Here is a 14,651-nt window from a genome sequence, read left to right as displayed (position 1 = left end):
CTCCCGCCTCAGGGCCCGCCGGGGGCGGGGCGGGCCCCGTGACGTCACGAGGCGGGGCCCCGGGCCCGCGCGCCGTGGGGGGGGCGGGGCCTGCCGCTGCGGCGCGCGGCGCGGTCACGTGTCGTGACGGCGCGGTCACGTGTGGGTGGCGATGGCGGCGGCGGGGCCCGGCGCGGGCGCGGCCGAGGACGCGTTCCTGACCTTCTACAACGAGGTACCGCCCGTGCCCGGGCCCCCGCCCGCCCCGGGGCCTGCGCGGGGCCGGCCTGCGCCGGGGTCGGGGGCCGCCGGCGGGCGGGCGGGACGGGCGGAGCCGCTGTCGGGGTGGGCGAGCGACGGGCGCCGTGGGTTGGTGCTCGGTCCGGCCTTCCCACAGCCCCGGTGGTGCCTGGGGCCGGGACCCGCGTTCGGGCCTCGTTCCGCCGGGCTCTCCCGTCCTGCTCGGCCCGGCTGTGGGCAAGCTGTCACCGGGCAGGGGGCGTGGGCCCCTCTCCGTCTGCCGGGCCCCGGGCCTGAACGGGTGTCCTGAGGCCGTGCCGGATCGCTGGATGTTTCTTTAAATAAAGGTGAACGTTAAGTAAAACACATGGTTTGGTTCGGCATGGCGCTGCGAAGGGTAAAAACCGAGCTGAATAACCCGTGGTCAGACTAAAGTGGGCTTGTGTATTTGCATCAGTGTCGCTTAACGTGTTTAAAGGGCTGCGCTGCCAACAACGGGTTAAAAGTAATAATGCCGTGGTTTCCAAGGAATCACAGTGCTGGAGGTGCACGGAGAGGAGGGAAGGCACAGCTGTAGAGCAGGCCTTAGAATAAACAAACAACCATTCCGCGGTATTTTTTATAGATAAAATGTGAGGTTGAAAATACCGTTGGCTGTAGCAAAGGCTAAAAAATATGTGCTGCTAGTGCTTGAGAAAATAACTACAGGCTTGGGGTGAGCAAGGGGCATTACGAATTGTAGTACAGGACAAGGATGACTATGTTCTAACAGCATGGAATAAACAGATCAGGCTGTTGTGATGGTCAGTTGATACAGGTCTCTCTTGTTCTTCAGGTAAAGCAAATTGAAAAACGAGACTCTGTTTTAACATCAAAAAACCAAATTGACCGGCTGACCCGACCTGGATCTTCATATTTCAACTTGAACCCTTTTGAGGTTAGTTTGAACATTCTGTCCCTATTTCTGAATTGATGTGTGAGCTTCCTGATTCCTGAGTATTTATTCCAGTAAAAGACAACATAAGGAAAGAAGGAATGTCTCTGGGTACAGATTAGCGTGCAGAAGGTTTGCAGCAGGACAGTGTGTATGTCCTTACTGTCTTTTCTCGGTGTTTCATGGCAGGACAAACTGGATGTTGTCACATTTCCCTCCTACAGCAGCACTGGAAGATTTGGCTGGGTATTTTCTGAACAGGAAAAGGTAGCAGCTTGGCAAGTTCTGGTTATAGCTCTCTTGATTCAGCATTTGTAGTTGTGTGTTTTATTTTGGGTGTTCATCCCACTGAATTTGTATGGTGGATCGAGTAAGAAAAGGTCTCTCAGTGGTCACACCAGTGAGTAGTCTCTGAGGAACCATTGGGTAATGGATAATCCCCTTGCACTTTATAGTGCTTGATTCCAGTTGCAGTCAGTTATAAAGTCTTAATAAGGAGGAAAGCCTGAGGGAGGCAGTAAATAAACAATATTTTATTCATCTGGAGTTGGCTTTCCCTGGGCGTTTTCCTTCCTGGTGGCATCTTCACTGCCTTTTTCAAGCCTCAGGTGCTTTTTGTAGTCCCAGTTCAGGGCTGGTCAGCCAGATGAGTCAGCAGGTTCAATTTGACAAGGATCAGTTTTCTATAGGTCTTAGTACTTAAAGAGTAAATTAATAAAGCTGTTTCGGAGTAGACTGTAGCTTTCCTGTGGGAGAGTGTTTTTTATTTACAGATTCCTAGAATCAGACCAGCATCTGGTCACTTGTTGCTTAAATCTTATGTCCAATAAATTAATTCACAAAGGAGTTCCTAAACTCTGCCACATCTGTAAAGATCAATAAACAAGCGGTGTCACTCATGGAAACCAAACAGTAAAACTCAGTAGAGTCTTCTTTCAAAATGATAAAATTAATAAATCCTTATAAAGTAGTATGTTTCCTGTCCAGCATTCTAAGTTATGAGTGACCTGACATTGTCCCCAGTCCACCATCTGTTTTTGTCCCTGTCAGACTGAGCATTGCTGCAGGACTGGTTGAAGGCTCAGACCAATTTATGGATCGTAGCTGTCTACACAAGACTTGAACATAGAAAGGACACTGGCATAGCCAGAGGAATCTAGCATTGCTAAAAGTAGTGTCACAAATGTCAAAAAGATTGTGAAATGTTTCTGTTTTACTGGGTGAAAATTCATGTCGTTTTGGGGCAAGCTTTCTGGTGTGTGTCTGTAGAGTGGGCTGGGTTGAAAGGCACCCATCAGGATCATTGGGTCCAACCCCAGGCCCTGCACAGACACCCCAACAACCCCACCCTGTGCATCCCCAAACACTCCTGGAGCTCTGGCAGCCTCGGGGCCGTGCCCATTCCCTGGGGAGCCCGGGCAGTGCCCAGCACCCTCTGGGGGAAGAGACTTTCCCTGATCTCCAACTTAAACCTCCCCTGACTCAGTTTCATGCAGTTTCCTCATGTTCTGTCACTGATCATGAGAGTGAAGAGGTCAGTACCTGCCCCTGAGCTGCCCCTTGGAAGGATGTTTAAGAGTGTATTGAGTTCTTCCCCCAGCCTCCTCTTTTTCAGGCTGAACAAGCCAAGTGACTTCAGCCGCTCCTCATGAGAGTGTTAGAGCTTGCTGACAGGACCCTGAAACTTGGAGAGCAGCATCAAACTTGCTCTGCTTTCATGGTTTCTTTTAGGTGCTGCAGATGGATCCTGAAGCCACAGATGAAGAGATAAAGAAAAGATTCCGACAGGTATTCAGCTTTTGCACTCAAAAGTTTGTGGAGGGGAAGTAAAAGTGCTGTAGAGATTGTGCAGAGATTGGAAGTGAGAGGGATAACCTTTTGGTCTGTTGTTGGCTTCTCACTTCTTTAAGACAGTAAAGTATGACGTTCTCAGCTTTGGGCGGGTAAAGCACTACGGGGAGATGTTCTGAATTCAGGGTAATGAATTCAAAAATGTGCATGGAATTGTGCATTGAAGAAATCAAACACCCAAGTGCAGAATGTGGGACAGCCAACAAAGGGGGAAAAAAGGCACTAGCTGAAGTAAATCTGTTCAAGACTGAAGGCAAACCTTTTCCTGGGAGCTACAAAGTGGCAGCTGTACAGTTCCAAAAGTAGTTATTTTGTATTCTTCAACACTAAAGCAGTTTCAGTTGCTGGTCTGTACAGTTGGTAAAAATAAAAGGTCTGTATAAAAAAAAAAAATTAAAAAGAAGCCATATGGGAAAAGTTTGAAATAACTTTCTGAAAGAGAAATGTGGAGGATGTGGTTTCCAGCCCAGTTAAAGTTCCTCTCAGGATGGAAGTGATCTATCTCCTGTCTCTGCCAGGTAGAGTACAGGCAGGAGTTTTTTTAACTTTCAGTAAAGCAGCCTAAGGAAAAATGAGCACTCTTAAATCATTTGGTGTTTGGACAGCCTTGGGCATACTGGAGAACTTCATGAGAGACTTCGGTTGAAGATAATCTTTTAATGTTTGTTTCTTGTCAAGACCAAGGATACAAATCTTTGATGACCAAGGGGTTCATATCAGCTGAGGAGTGTTAAATTGTTCCTTTCAAAAGCTGCAGCTTTTCTTGGACAGCCTGTTTGTTACAGGCATTGTTTGTTCTATCAGCTTGTACTGGCACATACTCCTGCATGTTGTCAGCTGGTTTGCCCATGTACAAATGAATGTGATCTCTTTGGATTCTTTCTATTTCCCTCCTCTCAAAAATCTCTGAAATACTCTTCATCTTTTACCATGATCTTGATAGCAAGATCCTTTTTCTTGCAGCTGTCAATATTGGTGCACCCAGACAAAAACCAAGATGATGCAGATAGAGCCCAGAAGGCGTTTGAAGGTAATACTCTTTCTCTGCCTGCTCTGGGTTAATAGTTGAAGCTTTTCTGGCACTGGTTTAAACGTTTATGAGGGTGGAGGGGACAGAAGGGTTGCTGCAGAGGTGCTTTAGTTGGGGCAAAAGCAGCTGTGGTAGCAGCAGCTGTGTGAGGTGGTGGCATTTCAGCAGGTGGCACTAGGTGGCAACCATGCCATTGCCATGTCCCAACAGGGACAGACATCTCCATGGGGTTTTGGGATTGTTCAAGAAAAACTGTTTAATCTGTGCATTAGATTTTATTCAAAGTCCATAGGACAGAAGGAGAGTGGTGGTTTTAGGTGTGTACTGTGCAGTCAGGTAATCACAGTAAGGTGTTCATGCCCATAACTACAGCTGGTAGGAGTGATGCTTTCACCTGCTCCCTCCAGCAGGTATCAGACAGTTCCTGCCATTACTGTACCCCAAAACTCATTCAACTAATAGAGTTACCACTTTCCTTGATGTATTTAATAAAAAAAAAAAAACAAAAAACACCTAAAACAGACTGCCAAACAAATGACCTCCACAAATTCTAGAAGCAAATTAGTAATGCCAACAAGTTGCAGTCTTGTGATGCCTTGTGAACATGACTACTGGTGCTATTAATATTGATGCTTTTTGCTAGCTGTAGATAAAGCTTACAAGCTGCTGCTAGATCAGGAGCAGAAGAAGAGAGCCTTGGATGTGATACAGGCAGGAAAAGAGTATGTGGAACACACTGTGAGTATTCTATGGGAATGTCCAGACTTGGGAGTGAGTGGTAATCAATCAGTCATATTTTGCTTTTGGTACACTTGCTTCATGTTTAGGCCACTAAACTGAGCAAACCTTGTAATGGCACTGTGCAGGTGGGCTCCAAGCTCTTCACAGCAGAAACAAGCCTGCTGTGTCCAGGACTGCTGTTGAGCTCAGTGCAAGATAATTCAGTGAAATTCAGCACTTGAAATAATCAGGTCAGACCACATGATCTGACCTAAATATTTTTTTCCAAGTCTGTGAATGAATGATGCAGTTCAGATATGTGTAGGTGGAAGAGAATAGGTGGTGACAGCAGGAGACTGGGAAGTTTGGGGGATATTGACCTGTAAGATAGGAAAAGGAGCTTGGATCGCATTGGCCAATAAGTTAGAGTGATGTGGGTGGATTAAAACACAGAAAGCTTGAGGAAGCAGATGATATGGGAGAACTCAGATACTCTTAACACAAGGAACACTTGATGTTCTGTTTGTTGTTAGTCACTTGAATATCATGAAGCAAAATAAACTTCCTGCTGGTTTGGATGGTGTATATTGAATAAGAATATATTCAAGATATATTCAATATATATATATCAAGAAACCAAAAGGGATTATGTTGAAGCAATAGTATCCAAGACAGTATTTTTAATTACTACAGTTTTTGTGATAGTAATCTTGTATGTGTTTGGGCCTAGGAGGGTTTGGTGTAAAACAAAACATCAATCAAGAACAGAGCACTTTCTGTGCATTGGAATAGAAATGTGGAACCACTTGGATAAAATTATGTAAGCTCTATAAAGTTTTGAAGGCTCTTATTTTTGTTCTTAAAGGTGAAAGAAAAAAAGAAGCAGCTGAAGAAGGATGGAAAACCTCCAACTGTAGAGGAGGATGATCCTGAAGTTGTAAGTCATACCATGTTCAGAGAAACCGGAGAGTACAAAATGTGTTTTGAGGAATTAAGATTGAAAGCCAGTACAGAAGTATTTCTTAGACTTGCTAATGTTGTAAACCCTTGCATTTACAGAAGAACAAATTCTGCTTAGCCACTGTAGAGTATCACGTGTCAGGTGATACCTGTATGTTTTGGAAAATAGCTTCACTGTAGTGTAAAGAGTAAATATATTGTGAGATCATATATATCAAAATACCCTGTTCTTTTCTCAAAACAAGTCTTCATTGCTTGTGCATCATGCACTCTTTTTTGAACTGAATTTCTTGTTGTCTTCTGACTGCTGGAGCTGTGGCATTCCTGCTGCTGGCAGAGGCACATGAAGCACTCACTGCAGAGTGGTTAAAATGAGCTTATGACTTTTTAATGAGAGTGGTTTTGTCTGTTTCATTCCTGTAGGACTGAGGGACAGATGTGCCGTTCTGCAGCAAACCACTTGTATTAGAAATGGCATGGCATAACTTGGTTCTTTTTACCTGGGTTCTAGTCTGGAGAACTCCAGCCGTGTGAGGGGCTGTAACAATGATAGTTGATTGCCAAACATTGACTTCATTAGTCTCATCACCCTTTTTTTTTCCTGGAAAGTGATTTCTTCCTGTTGATATCACCACAGTAACCCCATAACCATCATATTTTTCATTTTTCAGAAGTCTGTTGCTCTTCTTTAGTAATGAAGATTGGTTTAAGCATACTGATTTTCTACTGGGAAGCCAATGCTAGATTTTTACAACACATCAAGATCTGCTGGAAAATTACTCTCTAAAACAGGGACCATTTTGCCTTTTTTTGTCAAATGTAACAATGCAAGGCTTAACCCAAGAATAAGAGGGTTTGAAGTGAACAGTTCTGTTTAGGCACAGCTTCATGAATACAAATTAAAATGAGACTAATATGAAGTTAATATGCAGTTGTTTCCTGGTGCCAGGGCCAGAATTTAATCAGCAGTGGTTTATACCTTTCTGTGTGCTCCTGCTATTGTCAGGGCAGGATAGGGGTTATGTGGGCACACCTGTGGTTTGCTTCTTTTTAGCTTCATCCATTTGTATGTAAAACAAACTTCAACTGTGTTCATAGGCATTATTTTAAAACTGGATTTGTGTTTTACAGTTCAAACAAGCTGTATACAAACAGACAATGAAGCTCTTTGCTGAACTGGAAATTAAGAGGAAAGAAAGAGAAGCAAAAGAAATGCATGAAAGGTATAAATGACATTCCACTTGTACAATTCAGGCTCTTCTTCCACCTCATGCTTCCTCAGGGAAGATATGGGATCAGAGAATCTTAGAATAGTCTACATTGGAATAAACCTCTGGAGATCATCTGGTCTGACCTCCTGCTAAAAGCAGGACCTTGGATGAGACTAAGAAGGGTCCTGTCAATCTGATTTCCAATCATGTGGATTCTGCCACGTCTCTGGGTAGCCTGAGGGCTGTAGAGCCCTATGCTTGAGAAAAGCACACAGGAAATTTGCCCTCCTGTGCTGAAGATGTCAATATATTTCTATATGGTTGTATTCTCTTATGTTTACATGGAGGCCAGCCACAACAGTGAAATGGTGACACAATTCTGCATGCTATTAGCTTGCAGAGGATTGATTTTTAATTTTATTTAAATGCCAGAAATACCCTGTGCCATGTGTGATCCTGAGCTGTTTTAGGTGATTTGGTCACGTGCTGCTTGAGGGCTCACTGCAAATACACTTCCTGCAGCAGGGTTCTCTGCTGCTCAGTGAGGGGGGAGATGGCTGCAGGACATTGCTTTTGGTTACAGGTGGAAAGTAGGGAGTTAAAAATTTAATTTGTACGTTGCATGCTGAAGTGGTTATTAACTTCTGAGAACGGGTACCCTCAACAGTTTGAGACTTACCACTAGAGTGATGTCCAGCTTCTTGGATGAAGAAGTCCAACTTACTTTGCTGGGCAAGAGAAGCCAACTCCTTTATTGTATGCCTGTTATCAGTGGGATCAAAACATCTTCTCTGCTGGCTGCTCTTTCAAATTTGAAACCAAATTGTACTTGCTGTGCTACCTTAGGGGTGTGTATTTATCTCTTCTGTAATCTGCCAGAAAGTTAGAGGAGCTTTCCAAGATGTTTTGAAAGTATTACCTTGCTTTCTAAAGTGATGCTTGTGGGTTCATAACTTTTGTGGCTTGCCTTCTAGGAAGCGGCAGAGGGAGGAGGAAATTGAAGCACAAGAGAAAGCTAAACGAGAACGAGAATGGCAGAAGAACTTTGAGGTATTTAGCAGTTAACTTACAGAATAGGCCTCAGCAATTCTTGTTCATGTTGCAGGGAATGCCCCATGAGAGATGAGAGACCTTTTGTATGTGAGTCTGTGAGATAATTTAATAGATCTGCAGCAGCCTGTGGTTTGTTCATGTGTGTGGAGAAGAGCCCATCAATAGGGCTTTGGTATCACCTATGCAGAAACAGGTCTGGTAAATTGAGTATACTATTTTTTCATCTCTGTCAGCAGTTCATTCTTATCTTTAGTTGTAAAACAGAATTGCTGCTTAGCACAGGTCACTGGTGACCATTAAAACCTAATCTGGAAAGTGTTTGTGTGGACTGTTGTGGTACTTTCCAGTCTGGTTGCCCCAGCATCCAGATCCCTGCTAGTGCTGGGCCCTCTCCCATCCTGCCATGGGAAGGGGGCAGGGAAGCAGAGAGCTGCTGTAGCCAGAGCCCATCTGCAGCTCTGGTATTGCAGAGATGGGCCTGGAGTGGATGGATCACATGCTGTGAACGGGATCCTTCCTGGACTTGTTCTGTCCTGTTGTTAAATCTTCAGCTTGCAGAGATCATAGATTGGCTTTGTGGGGAGATTTGGGGGTTTAGGGTATTTTTTGGTGGGTTTTGTTTTTTGATTTAGTTTTTTTCTCCTCGGGAAAGGTTTCTGCTGCTCAGCAGGTAGGACAGGGAGAGCAGAGAAGTGCACCAGAGGCCTTTTTTTTTCTCATTGTGTTCATGTGATGAGACTTTGAGCATGAAGCATGAGAGTAGGCAGCAGTACCTTTCCCTTCTCTGTTCTCCCTGCCTCCAATCTGCAGCACCAGGAGAGTGAGGAGTTGAGACAGAGAAAGGACATGCCACATTCTGGGCTGACAGATTAGGAACATCCATTTGAGAGGTTTCTTGTTTCCTTTGAGGATTCTGTAGAGAGTAAGGACTGCCCAGCCCAATCTGGTAGTTTCTGAAACAAGAATCCAGCACAGTGCTTACACTGGTGTGTGTAAGCTCACTTTTAGTTCCAATGCACTGTGCTGCTCTGGCTCTTCCCAGTGTCTTTGTGTCCTGCCCGTCAGGGGCTGCATGCTGGATAAGGGGAAATTGCTACTGATCTCCTGAAACTGGTATGTACTACCTGTGCTTTGGCTCTTGCACTTGTTAACTCACCGCTTCCTTCCTGTTGTTCCCAGGAAAGTCGGGATGGCCGTGTGGACAGCTGGAGAAATTTCCAGGCAAATACAAAGGGGAAGAAAGAAAAGAAAAACAGGACCTTCCTGAGACCTCCCAAAGTAAAAATGGAGCAGCGTGAATGATCCTGGAAGCACTGCCCAAGTGCAGCTCCTCAGTCCCTTCTCTGCTTTTAAGGACTCATTGGCACCTAGAGTAAGATTTGCTTTTTAGTAGACTCTTTGTTTCCAGTACAATTAACTATCAGTCGAAGTATTTTTTGTACTCTGTCTGTTTGAAATAGGGCCAGAGAATGACCCCGGCCAGGGCCCTGCTACATGTAGAACTCTTGGCTTAGGAGAGCCCCTGCCATTCCTGCTGTCCCGTGTGTCTGCTGCCCTGTAACTCGGTGTTTTGTACTTCACAGACTGTGCTGTTTCACCACTTCTGTTTCTAGTTTGAGAGCTGAACAAGATATTGGAAATGCATCCAAACCCTTTCAGGCACAATCTTTCTCAGCAAGTTCAGCTTGGGAAAGATCTGGACTGACTCTGGGAATATGCTTCCAGCACTGTGCAGTGCAGCTGGCCTGCAGTTTGCAGCTCCTCACTGCACTGAGTGGTGCTTGGAAGGAACCTGCCCCCAAGATCTGATTTCCAAATTAAAATCCCAGCTCTCAGGCTTAGACTTCTGTTAATCTCAGACCAGCTGGTCACTTCCTATAAAGGAAAATAACTTCTCTTGATTAATAGTTAAGCTGCAATGGTCTGTATGTAAAATAAATTTTTACCCAAATTACTGTTTTTTTTTTTTCCCTTGGAATTACTGAAAAATGCAATAGCAAGAGTGTCAATGGAGTGCTGTCACTGAGGTGCTGCTGCTCTTCAGCATGAACCTGTGCCCCAAGCTCAGACTGTGGTGCCAGCTCTCTGCCTTTCCAGTTCTCCACATCCCTTTTAAGCTGCCCAAGCTGTTCCAAGTGCAGTGTCACCAGCCTGGAGGCAGAGGGGGCATTAACTTTCCTCCTTCTCTGGCTGTGCTCCTGGCAGAGCCTGGCTGCCTTAATCCCCAGCCTGGCTGGGAAAGGCCATACTTCAACTTGGTTGTTGGGCTGGGAAGTTGGGATGTTTGCTGCAGCTCTGCAGTTGGGTGCCTGGGGAGCTCCAGAGCATGCAGCCAGCCAGTTCCTTCTGGCAGCAGTGCTTTGTGCATGGGTAGTGACTGTCTTGTCCTTCAGGACTGTCTTAAAAGCCTCACACTTCCTTTCCTGCCAAAATAAGAGCCAGTTCTTGCCAACAAAGAAACCCCAACAACATTTCCTTGTTAAACAACCCATGGGGCATAAAGGGAGCAGACAGAAACACATGTGATTTCTTGTTATAAAGTGACTCAGGTGGGTGTTGTGCCCATGACCTCAGCAATGCCAGTGCCACAGAATATGCTGGGGGAACCTCCATGTAGAATCTGGGCAGAGCAGTGCCAGTGGCATCAGGAAGGAGTGGGTCCCCCATGTCCCTGACCACCCTTTCTTCCCAGGCTGAAGGAGCACAAGGACCAAGGGGGGCTTATAGTGCTGCAAAGGGGTACAGGAATGAGCTGCCCCTGCCTGAAATATTTTCTGGCTGATGTTTTCTGATTTGGGGATTCCCAGAGCAGAGCAGTGCCCTTCCTGGTACTTTGCCTGATGAATCTCCACCCATCATGGAAGCCCTGGAACAAGTACTCACTGTGCTGCCTCCTGACCCCGGGACCTGGAAGGAAATGAGGAGCCCAGAGGACAGATCTGCTGAGGGTACTGGTCCCCTCTTGCTGAACTGGGACCACCTCTGCACCCCTGGCCCAACCAGAGAGTGCCCCTGACCTGGAGCTGCTCCAGGGCTGGGCTAGCCCAGCCTGAGGCATCAGGTGCCACAGGAGTGTGCCACAGGAGTGTGCCACAGGAGTGTGCCACAGGAGTGTGACAAGCCCCTCACCATCAATGCAGCCTCAACCACTGTGTCCCTTCTACTGCCTGCCCAAGGAAGGACCACAGAGGAGCAAGCAGCCAGGGCACGGCTAAGCAGGTCACAAGTGCCAAGAGGGAAGTGAGTCACTCACCTGGGAGCCAGCACATCGCCCTCTTTCCTGTCAGAGCCTCCTCCCAGGCAGGAGCACACACGCAGCTCGGCCCTGCTGGTCTCTCCACTTGCAGCATGGACCTGGTGGGCTGGGGTCTGTGACTGAGCTGGAGCAGGTGCTCTGTGACCCCAAGGTAAGACACTCCTTTCCCTTCTGCTTGCTCTCCCAGGCCTCCCTCCCCAGGCTCCACAAGCTCCTTCTGTGTCTGGGTAACTCAGGACATGGGCTGGCTCAACATCCCCCCGTGGATCTCTGAGCCATGGCATCTCAGACAGGGCTTTAGAGACATCTTCATCCTCCCAGCATGGGTGTGGGAAGCCACTCCTTGTTCTGCATGCCCAGCAAGCAGGGATGGGGTGATGAGGTGCATCGTGACAGCATGAGTCAGGCAGGTGCTGCTGCTGCCTTTGGGGCTGTGGGGAGGGGGCTGCTCTCACCCTGGTGCCATTCCACCCCTGAGTGACAACGGCCCTGGCTTCGCTTGAATGCTGTGAAGCAAGGTGAGCAGCCCTGCCTGGACCTTACTCCTGAGAGGAAGAGGAGGCAGTGCTTGGAGCCTCTCAAGGAGGGCAAGTCCTCATCCCATTTGTGCACAGCCCCTGCCCAGCCTGGGCAGGCAGATGGGGCACAAGCCAGCAGCTGTGGCAGGAGGTGTCTCGCTGCAGTTGGGAGCAGCAGGAGCACTGTCCCAGCTGTGGCAGCTCAGGCAGGACATGGCTTTTGCCTCCAGCAGAGCTGTGACAGCCTGGGGCTGTAGCACACAAATCCTGACACAGTGGCCCATGAACTCACCCCTCTGCCTAGTGCAGCAGGGCTGGGCTTGGGAACCAAAAACAGCTGGAGGCTGCTCTGCTCCCTGCCTCACCCACTGCTGGGGAGGCTGTCCAGCTACCAGTAGTGACATTCTCTGCCAGTCTGGGTGATCCCTGTGGCACAGCCAGCAGCAGAAGCCATGCCCTGCCTCAGCTGTCAGAGGGGACCCAGGGAGTGCCCCTGTCACTGCCCCAGGAGTGGCTTCTGGCAGATAGGTTGGTGTGTTTTCTGCTGAGCAAGCCCAGCTCCAGGGCACATTCCTGCAGTGCTGGTAACGAGGTGGGGACAGGCTGTGCTCAGCCTGCAACATGCATAAGAAAATTTAGCAGAGTGTTACATGAGTAGTGGGAACTCACAGACAGTAACGCTCAGCACCAGCTGAGCGTGTGCTGCAGCTCCAGAAGAGTTTCATGCTTTTTCAAAGACCTATCCTGGTACTCAAGAATGTGTCCTGGGGACTGGAACCAGCAGGGATCAGGCTCACCTGTGTGCCGGTGGCTGGTGCTGTCACAAGCTGCATGCTGGTATTTAATCTTGTCCTTGTTTGCTGCTTGTGTTACTGACAGGCAGTCACAGACCCATCAGCTGAAATGCTGCTCCTCCATTTACACTCCTTGGAGAGCTCTTCTCTGCCTATGCAGTGTAGCTTGCTCTTGGGAAGAAATCCCTGTGTATTTGCTTATAAAACCAAGAGTCTCTGATCCCTCCAAAATTTACATGTGGTTATCCAAAATGAGTATGTTGCTACCAGGCTACATCTAAGAAGGAAATGATCTCAAGGGCATGTGCCAGAGGCAGGTGGGGCTTACAGGAAGCACTGGGCATCTGCCATGGCAACATGTGCTGCCACAAGAATGCTGCTGGGTGCCAGACCCGTGGGCAACAGCCACTGCTCACCAGTCAGCCTGAGTGGGGTTATCCCCAGAGAGTGGAATTTGGAACAGCCGCTCTGGGATCCAGCGCGTACAACAACCTGAAGGACTATCAGTGCTCCTTAACAGCTCTATGGGAATCAGAGTTAAGAGAAGTTTATTTGTTTTTTATTAGGTTGCAAGTTGGCTTGATGAAAATAAAGGCATTTTCAAGATTGTTTTTTTCCTCGACTCAGCCTTGCATAGCTGTCAGAGCTGTTAGCTGGTGTGTGCATTCCCTGGGCAGGAAGAGCAGGAAATAGTGTCAAGCACAGGGCAGCCAGACTGCCAGGAGCGCTGAACGAGCCCAGCCTCCACTGGCAAAATGCATCTTAATGTTGGAGTGCTCAGCAATTGGCAGCAGGGCCAGGAGAGCAGGGAAAGAGGGTCCCCAGGTGGGAAGGGAGTGAAAGGGAGGAGCTGGCTGTGGGCACTGTATGGAGCAAAGGGACCTGCTGATGCAGAATGGCCATGCTGCAGGGCTGAGCAGAGGAAGGATGAGGACTGTAGAAGGTTCCTCCCCAGCCAAAACCCCCTGGGCTTTCATTTCCTCTAAGGGCTGGGTTGTGGCAGGACAGTGAACCAAGATTTGTCAAGTATTGCTACATCCCCTTCGAGCACTCCCCTTGCCCCTGACGTTGCTGGCTGCTCTTCCCAGAGACATGGGCTGGCTGTCAGCCAACCTCTGTAGCAGGATCTTGTTTGGTTTTAAGTTTAAACCCCCAGGAGCAGCTAAAGGGGCACAGCTGGAGGCTCTGTCTCCTCCATGAAGGGTCAGGTTCCTTCATCCTTACAGCAGCTGATGAGAAGGGGAAAGGAGGGAGGATGTCTGGTGGCAGAGGGAAGGAGATGGCTGCAGCTTCCAGCCCAGCACAGCTCTGGGGCATCACTGCAGGAGCCTCAGCTCACCCTCGTGTGGCCTGACAGAGCTTGGCTGTCCCTTGCTCCACATGCCAGCCCCCTGCGCAGCCCACCCTGCCGAGGCTTCCATCCCATGTGGCGCAGTTCCTGTGGGGCTCCCTCACATTGCAGGGGTTCCACTCTGCTCAAGGAGCTTCCAAATACCTTGGCCACCCTGTGCTGCGGTGCCAGTTGTGGTGTCCGTGGACTTCTCGTTGTCTTGGAGCTCTCCCTGAGAGGGGTTCAGAGCAGCAGGGCGTGGATTGTCCTGCAGTTTGCAGAGCACTTGCACATCTCCAGCCTGGCTGGAGCTCACCTAGGGATCCTGGGGGCTGCCTGGCACCTGGATGCACACCTTCAGAGCACTGTGCTGGAGTGCACGCCAGGTGTTTCCCTCTGTAGTGGCCCTGGGAAAAGCCACCTGCACCCTCTGGAGAAGAGCCAGGGAAGAGCCAATCCAGGCAAAGAAGCCCAGACTGGTGCTGGGGCTTTGCCTGCCCCTGGCTGGAGACATCCAGGCGCTGGCACAGACGGTGGGCGGATTCTGGAATGGAGATGGCTGCCCAAAACCCTGGGACTCCTGAGGCCAGGTGAGCCAAAAGCCAGCACAGAGCAGCACTGCTGCTGTCCACCCTGGTCCCTCTGTCAGTACCCATGTCCCTTGCTGATGAGGAAATTGCCATACCCAGCTCAGAGCCCAGGCCTCACCAGCCCAACAGCAAAAGTGTGACTTCAAAGTGTCCCAGTGTCTGTGCCAGCTCCTCGCTCTTGGAGA

At 48.5% G+C, this 14,651-nt stretch overlaps 1 protein-coding gene across 1 annotated transcript; it reads left to right on the top strand.

Annotated features, from left to right (window-relative positions):
• The first annotated feature begins 72 nt into the window (after positions 1-72).
• Positions 73-9,929, top strand: DNAJC8 (DnaJ heat shock protein family (Hsp40) member C8). The gene is made up of 9 exons (XM_068172724.1): positions 73-214; positions 1,055-1,156; positions 2,885-2,941; positions 3,968-4,034; positions 4,678-4,772; positions 5,620-5,691; positions 6,846-6,937; positions 7,900-7,975; positions 9,158-9,929. Exons 1-9 carry the CDS (start codon positions 152-154, stop codon positions 9,278-9,280), a joined length of 747 nt encoding a protein of 248 aa, XP_068028825.1. The 5' UTR covers positions 73-151; the 3' UTR covers positions 9,281-9,929.
• The last annotated feature ends 4,722 nt before the right edge of the window (positions 9,930-14,651 follow it).

This window comes from Anomalospiza imberbis, chromosome 25, assembly GCF_031753505.1.
Source record: "Anomalospiza imberbis isolate Cuckoo-Finch-1a 21T00152 chromosome 25, ASM3175350v1, whole genome shotgun sequence".
Classification (NCBI taxonomy): Eukaryota; Metazoa; Chordata; class Aves; order Passeriformes; family Viduidae; genus Anomalospiza; species Anomalospiza imberbis.
Note: the sequence above shows the minus strand (reverse complement) of the source record. Positions and strands in the feature narration are given on the sequence as shown.

Bases quoted from the DNA above. Each gene is read 5' to 3' on its own strand.
- DNAJC8 (XM_068172724.1), top strand. From the start codon at position 152: ATGGCGGCGGCGGGGCCCGGCGCGGGCGCGGCCGAGGACGCGTTCCTG. The intron at 1,157-2,884 runs GTTAGTTTGAAC...GGTTTCTTTTAG, and splicing joins TCAACTTGAACCCTTTTGAG to GTGCTGCAGATGGATCCTGA. The intron at 4,035-4,677 runs GTAATACTCTTT...GCTTTTTGCTAG, and splicing joins AGCCCAGAAGGCGTTTGAAG to CTGTAGATAAAGCTTACAAG.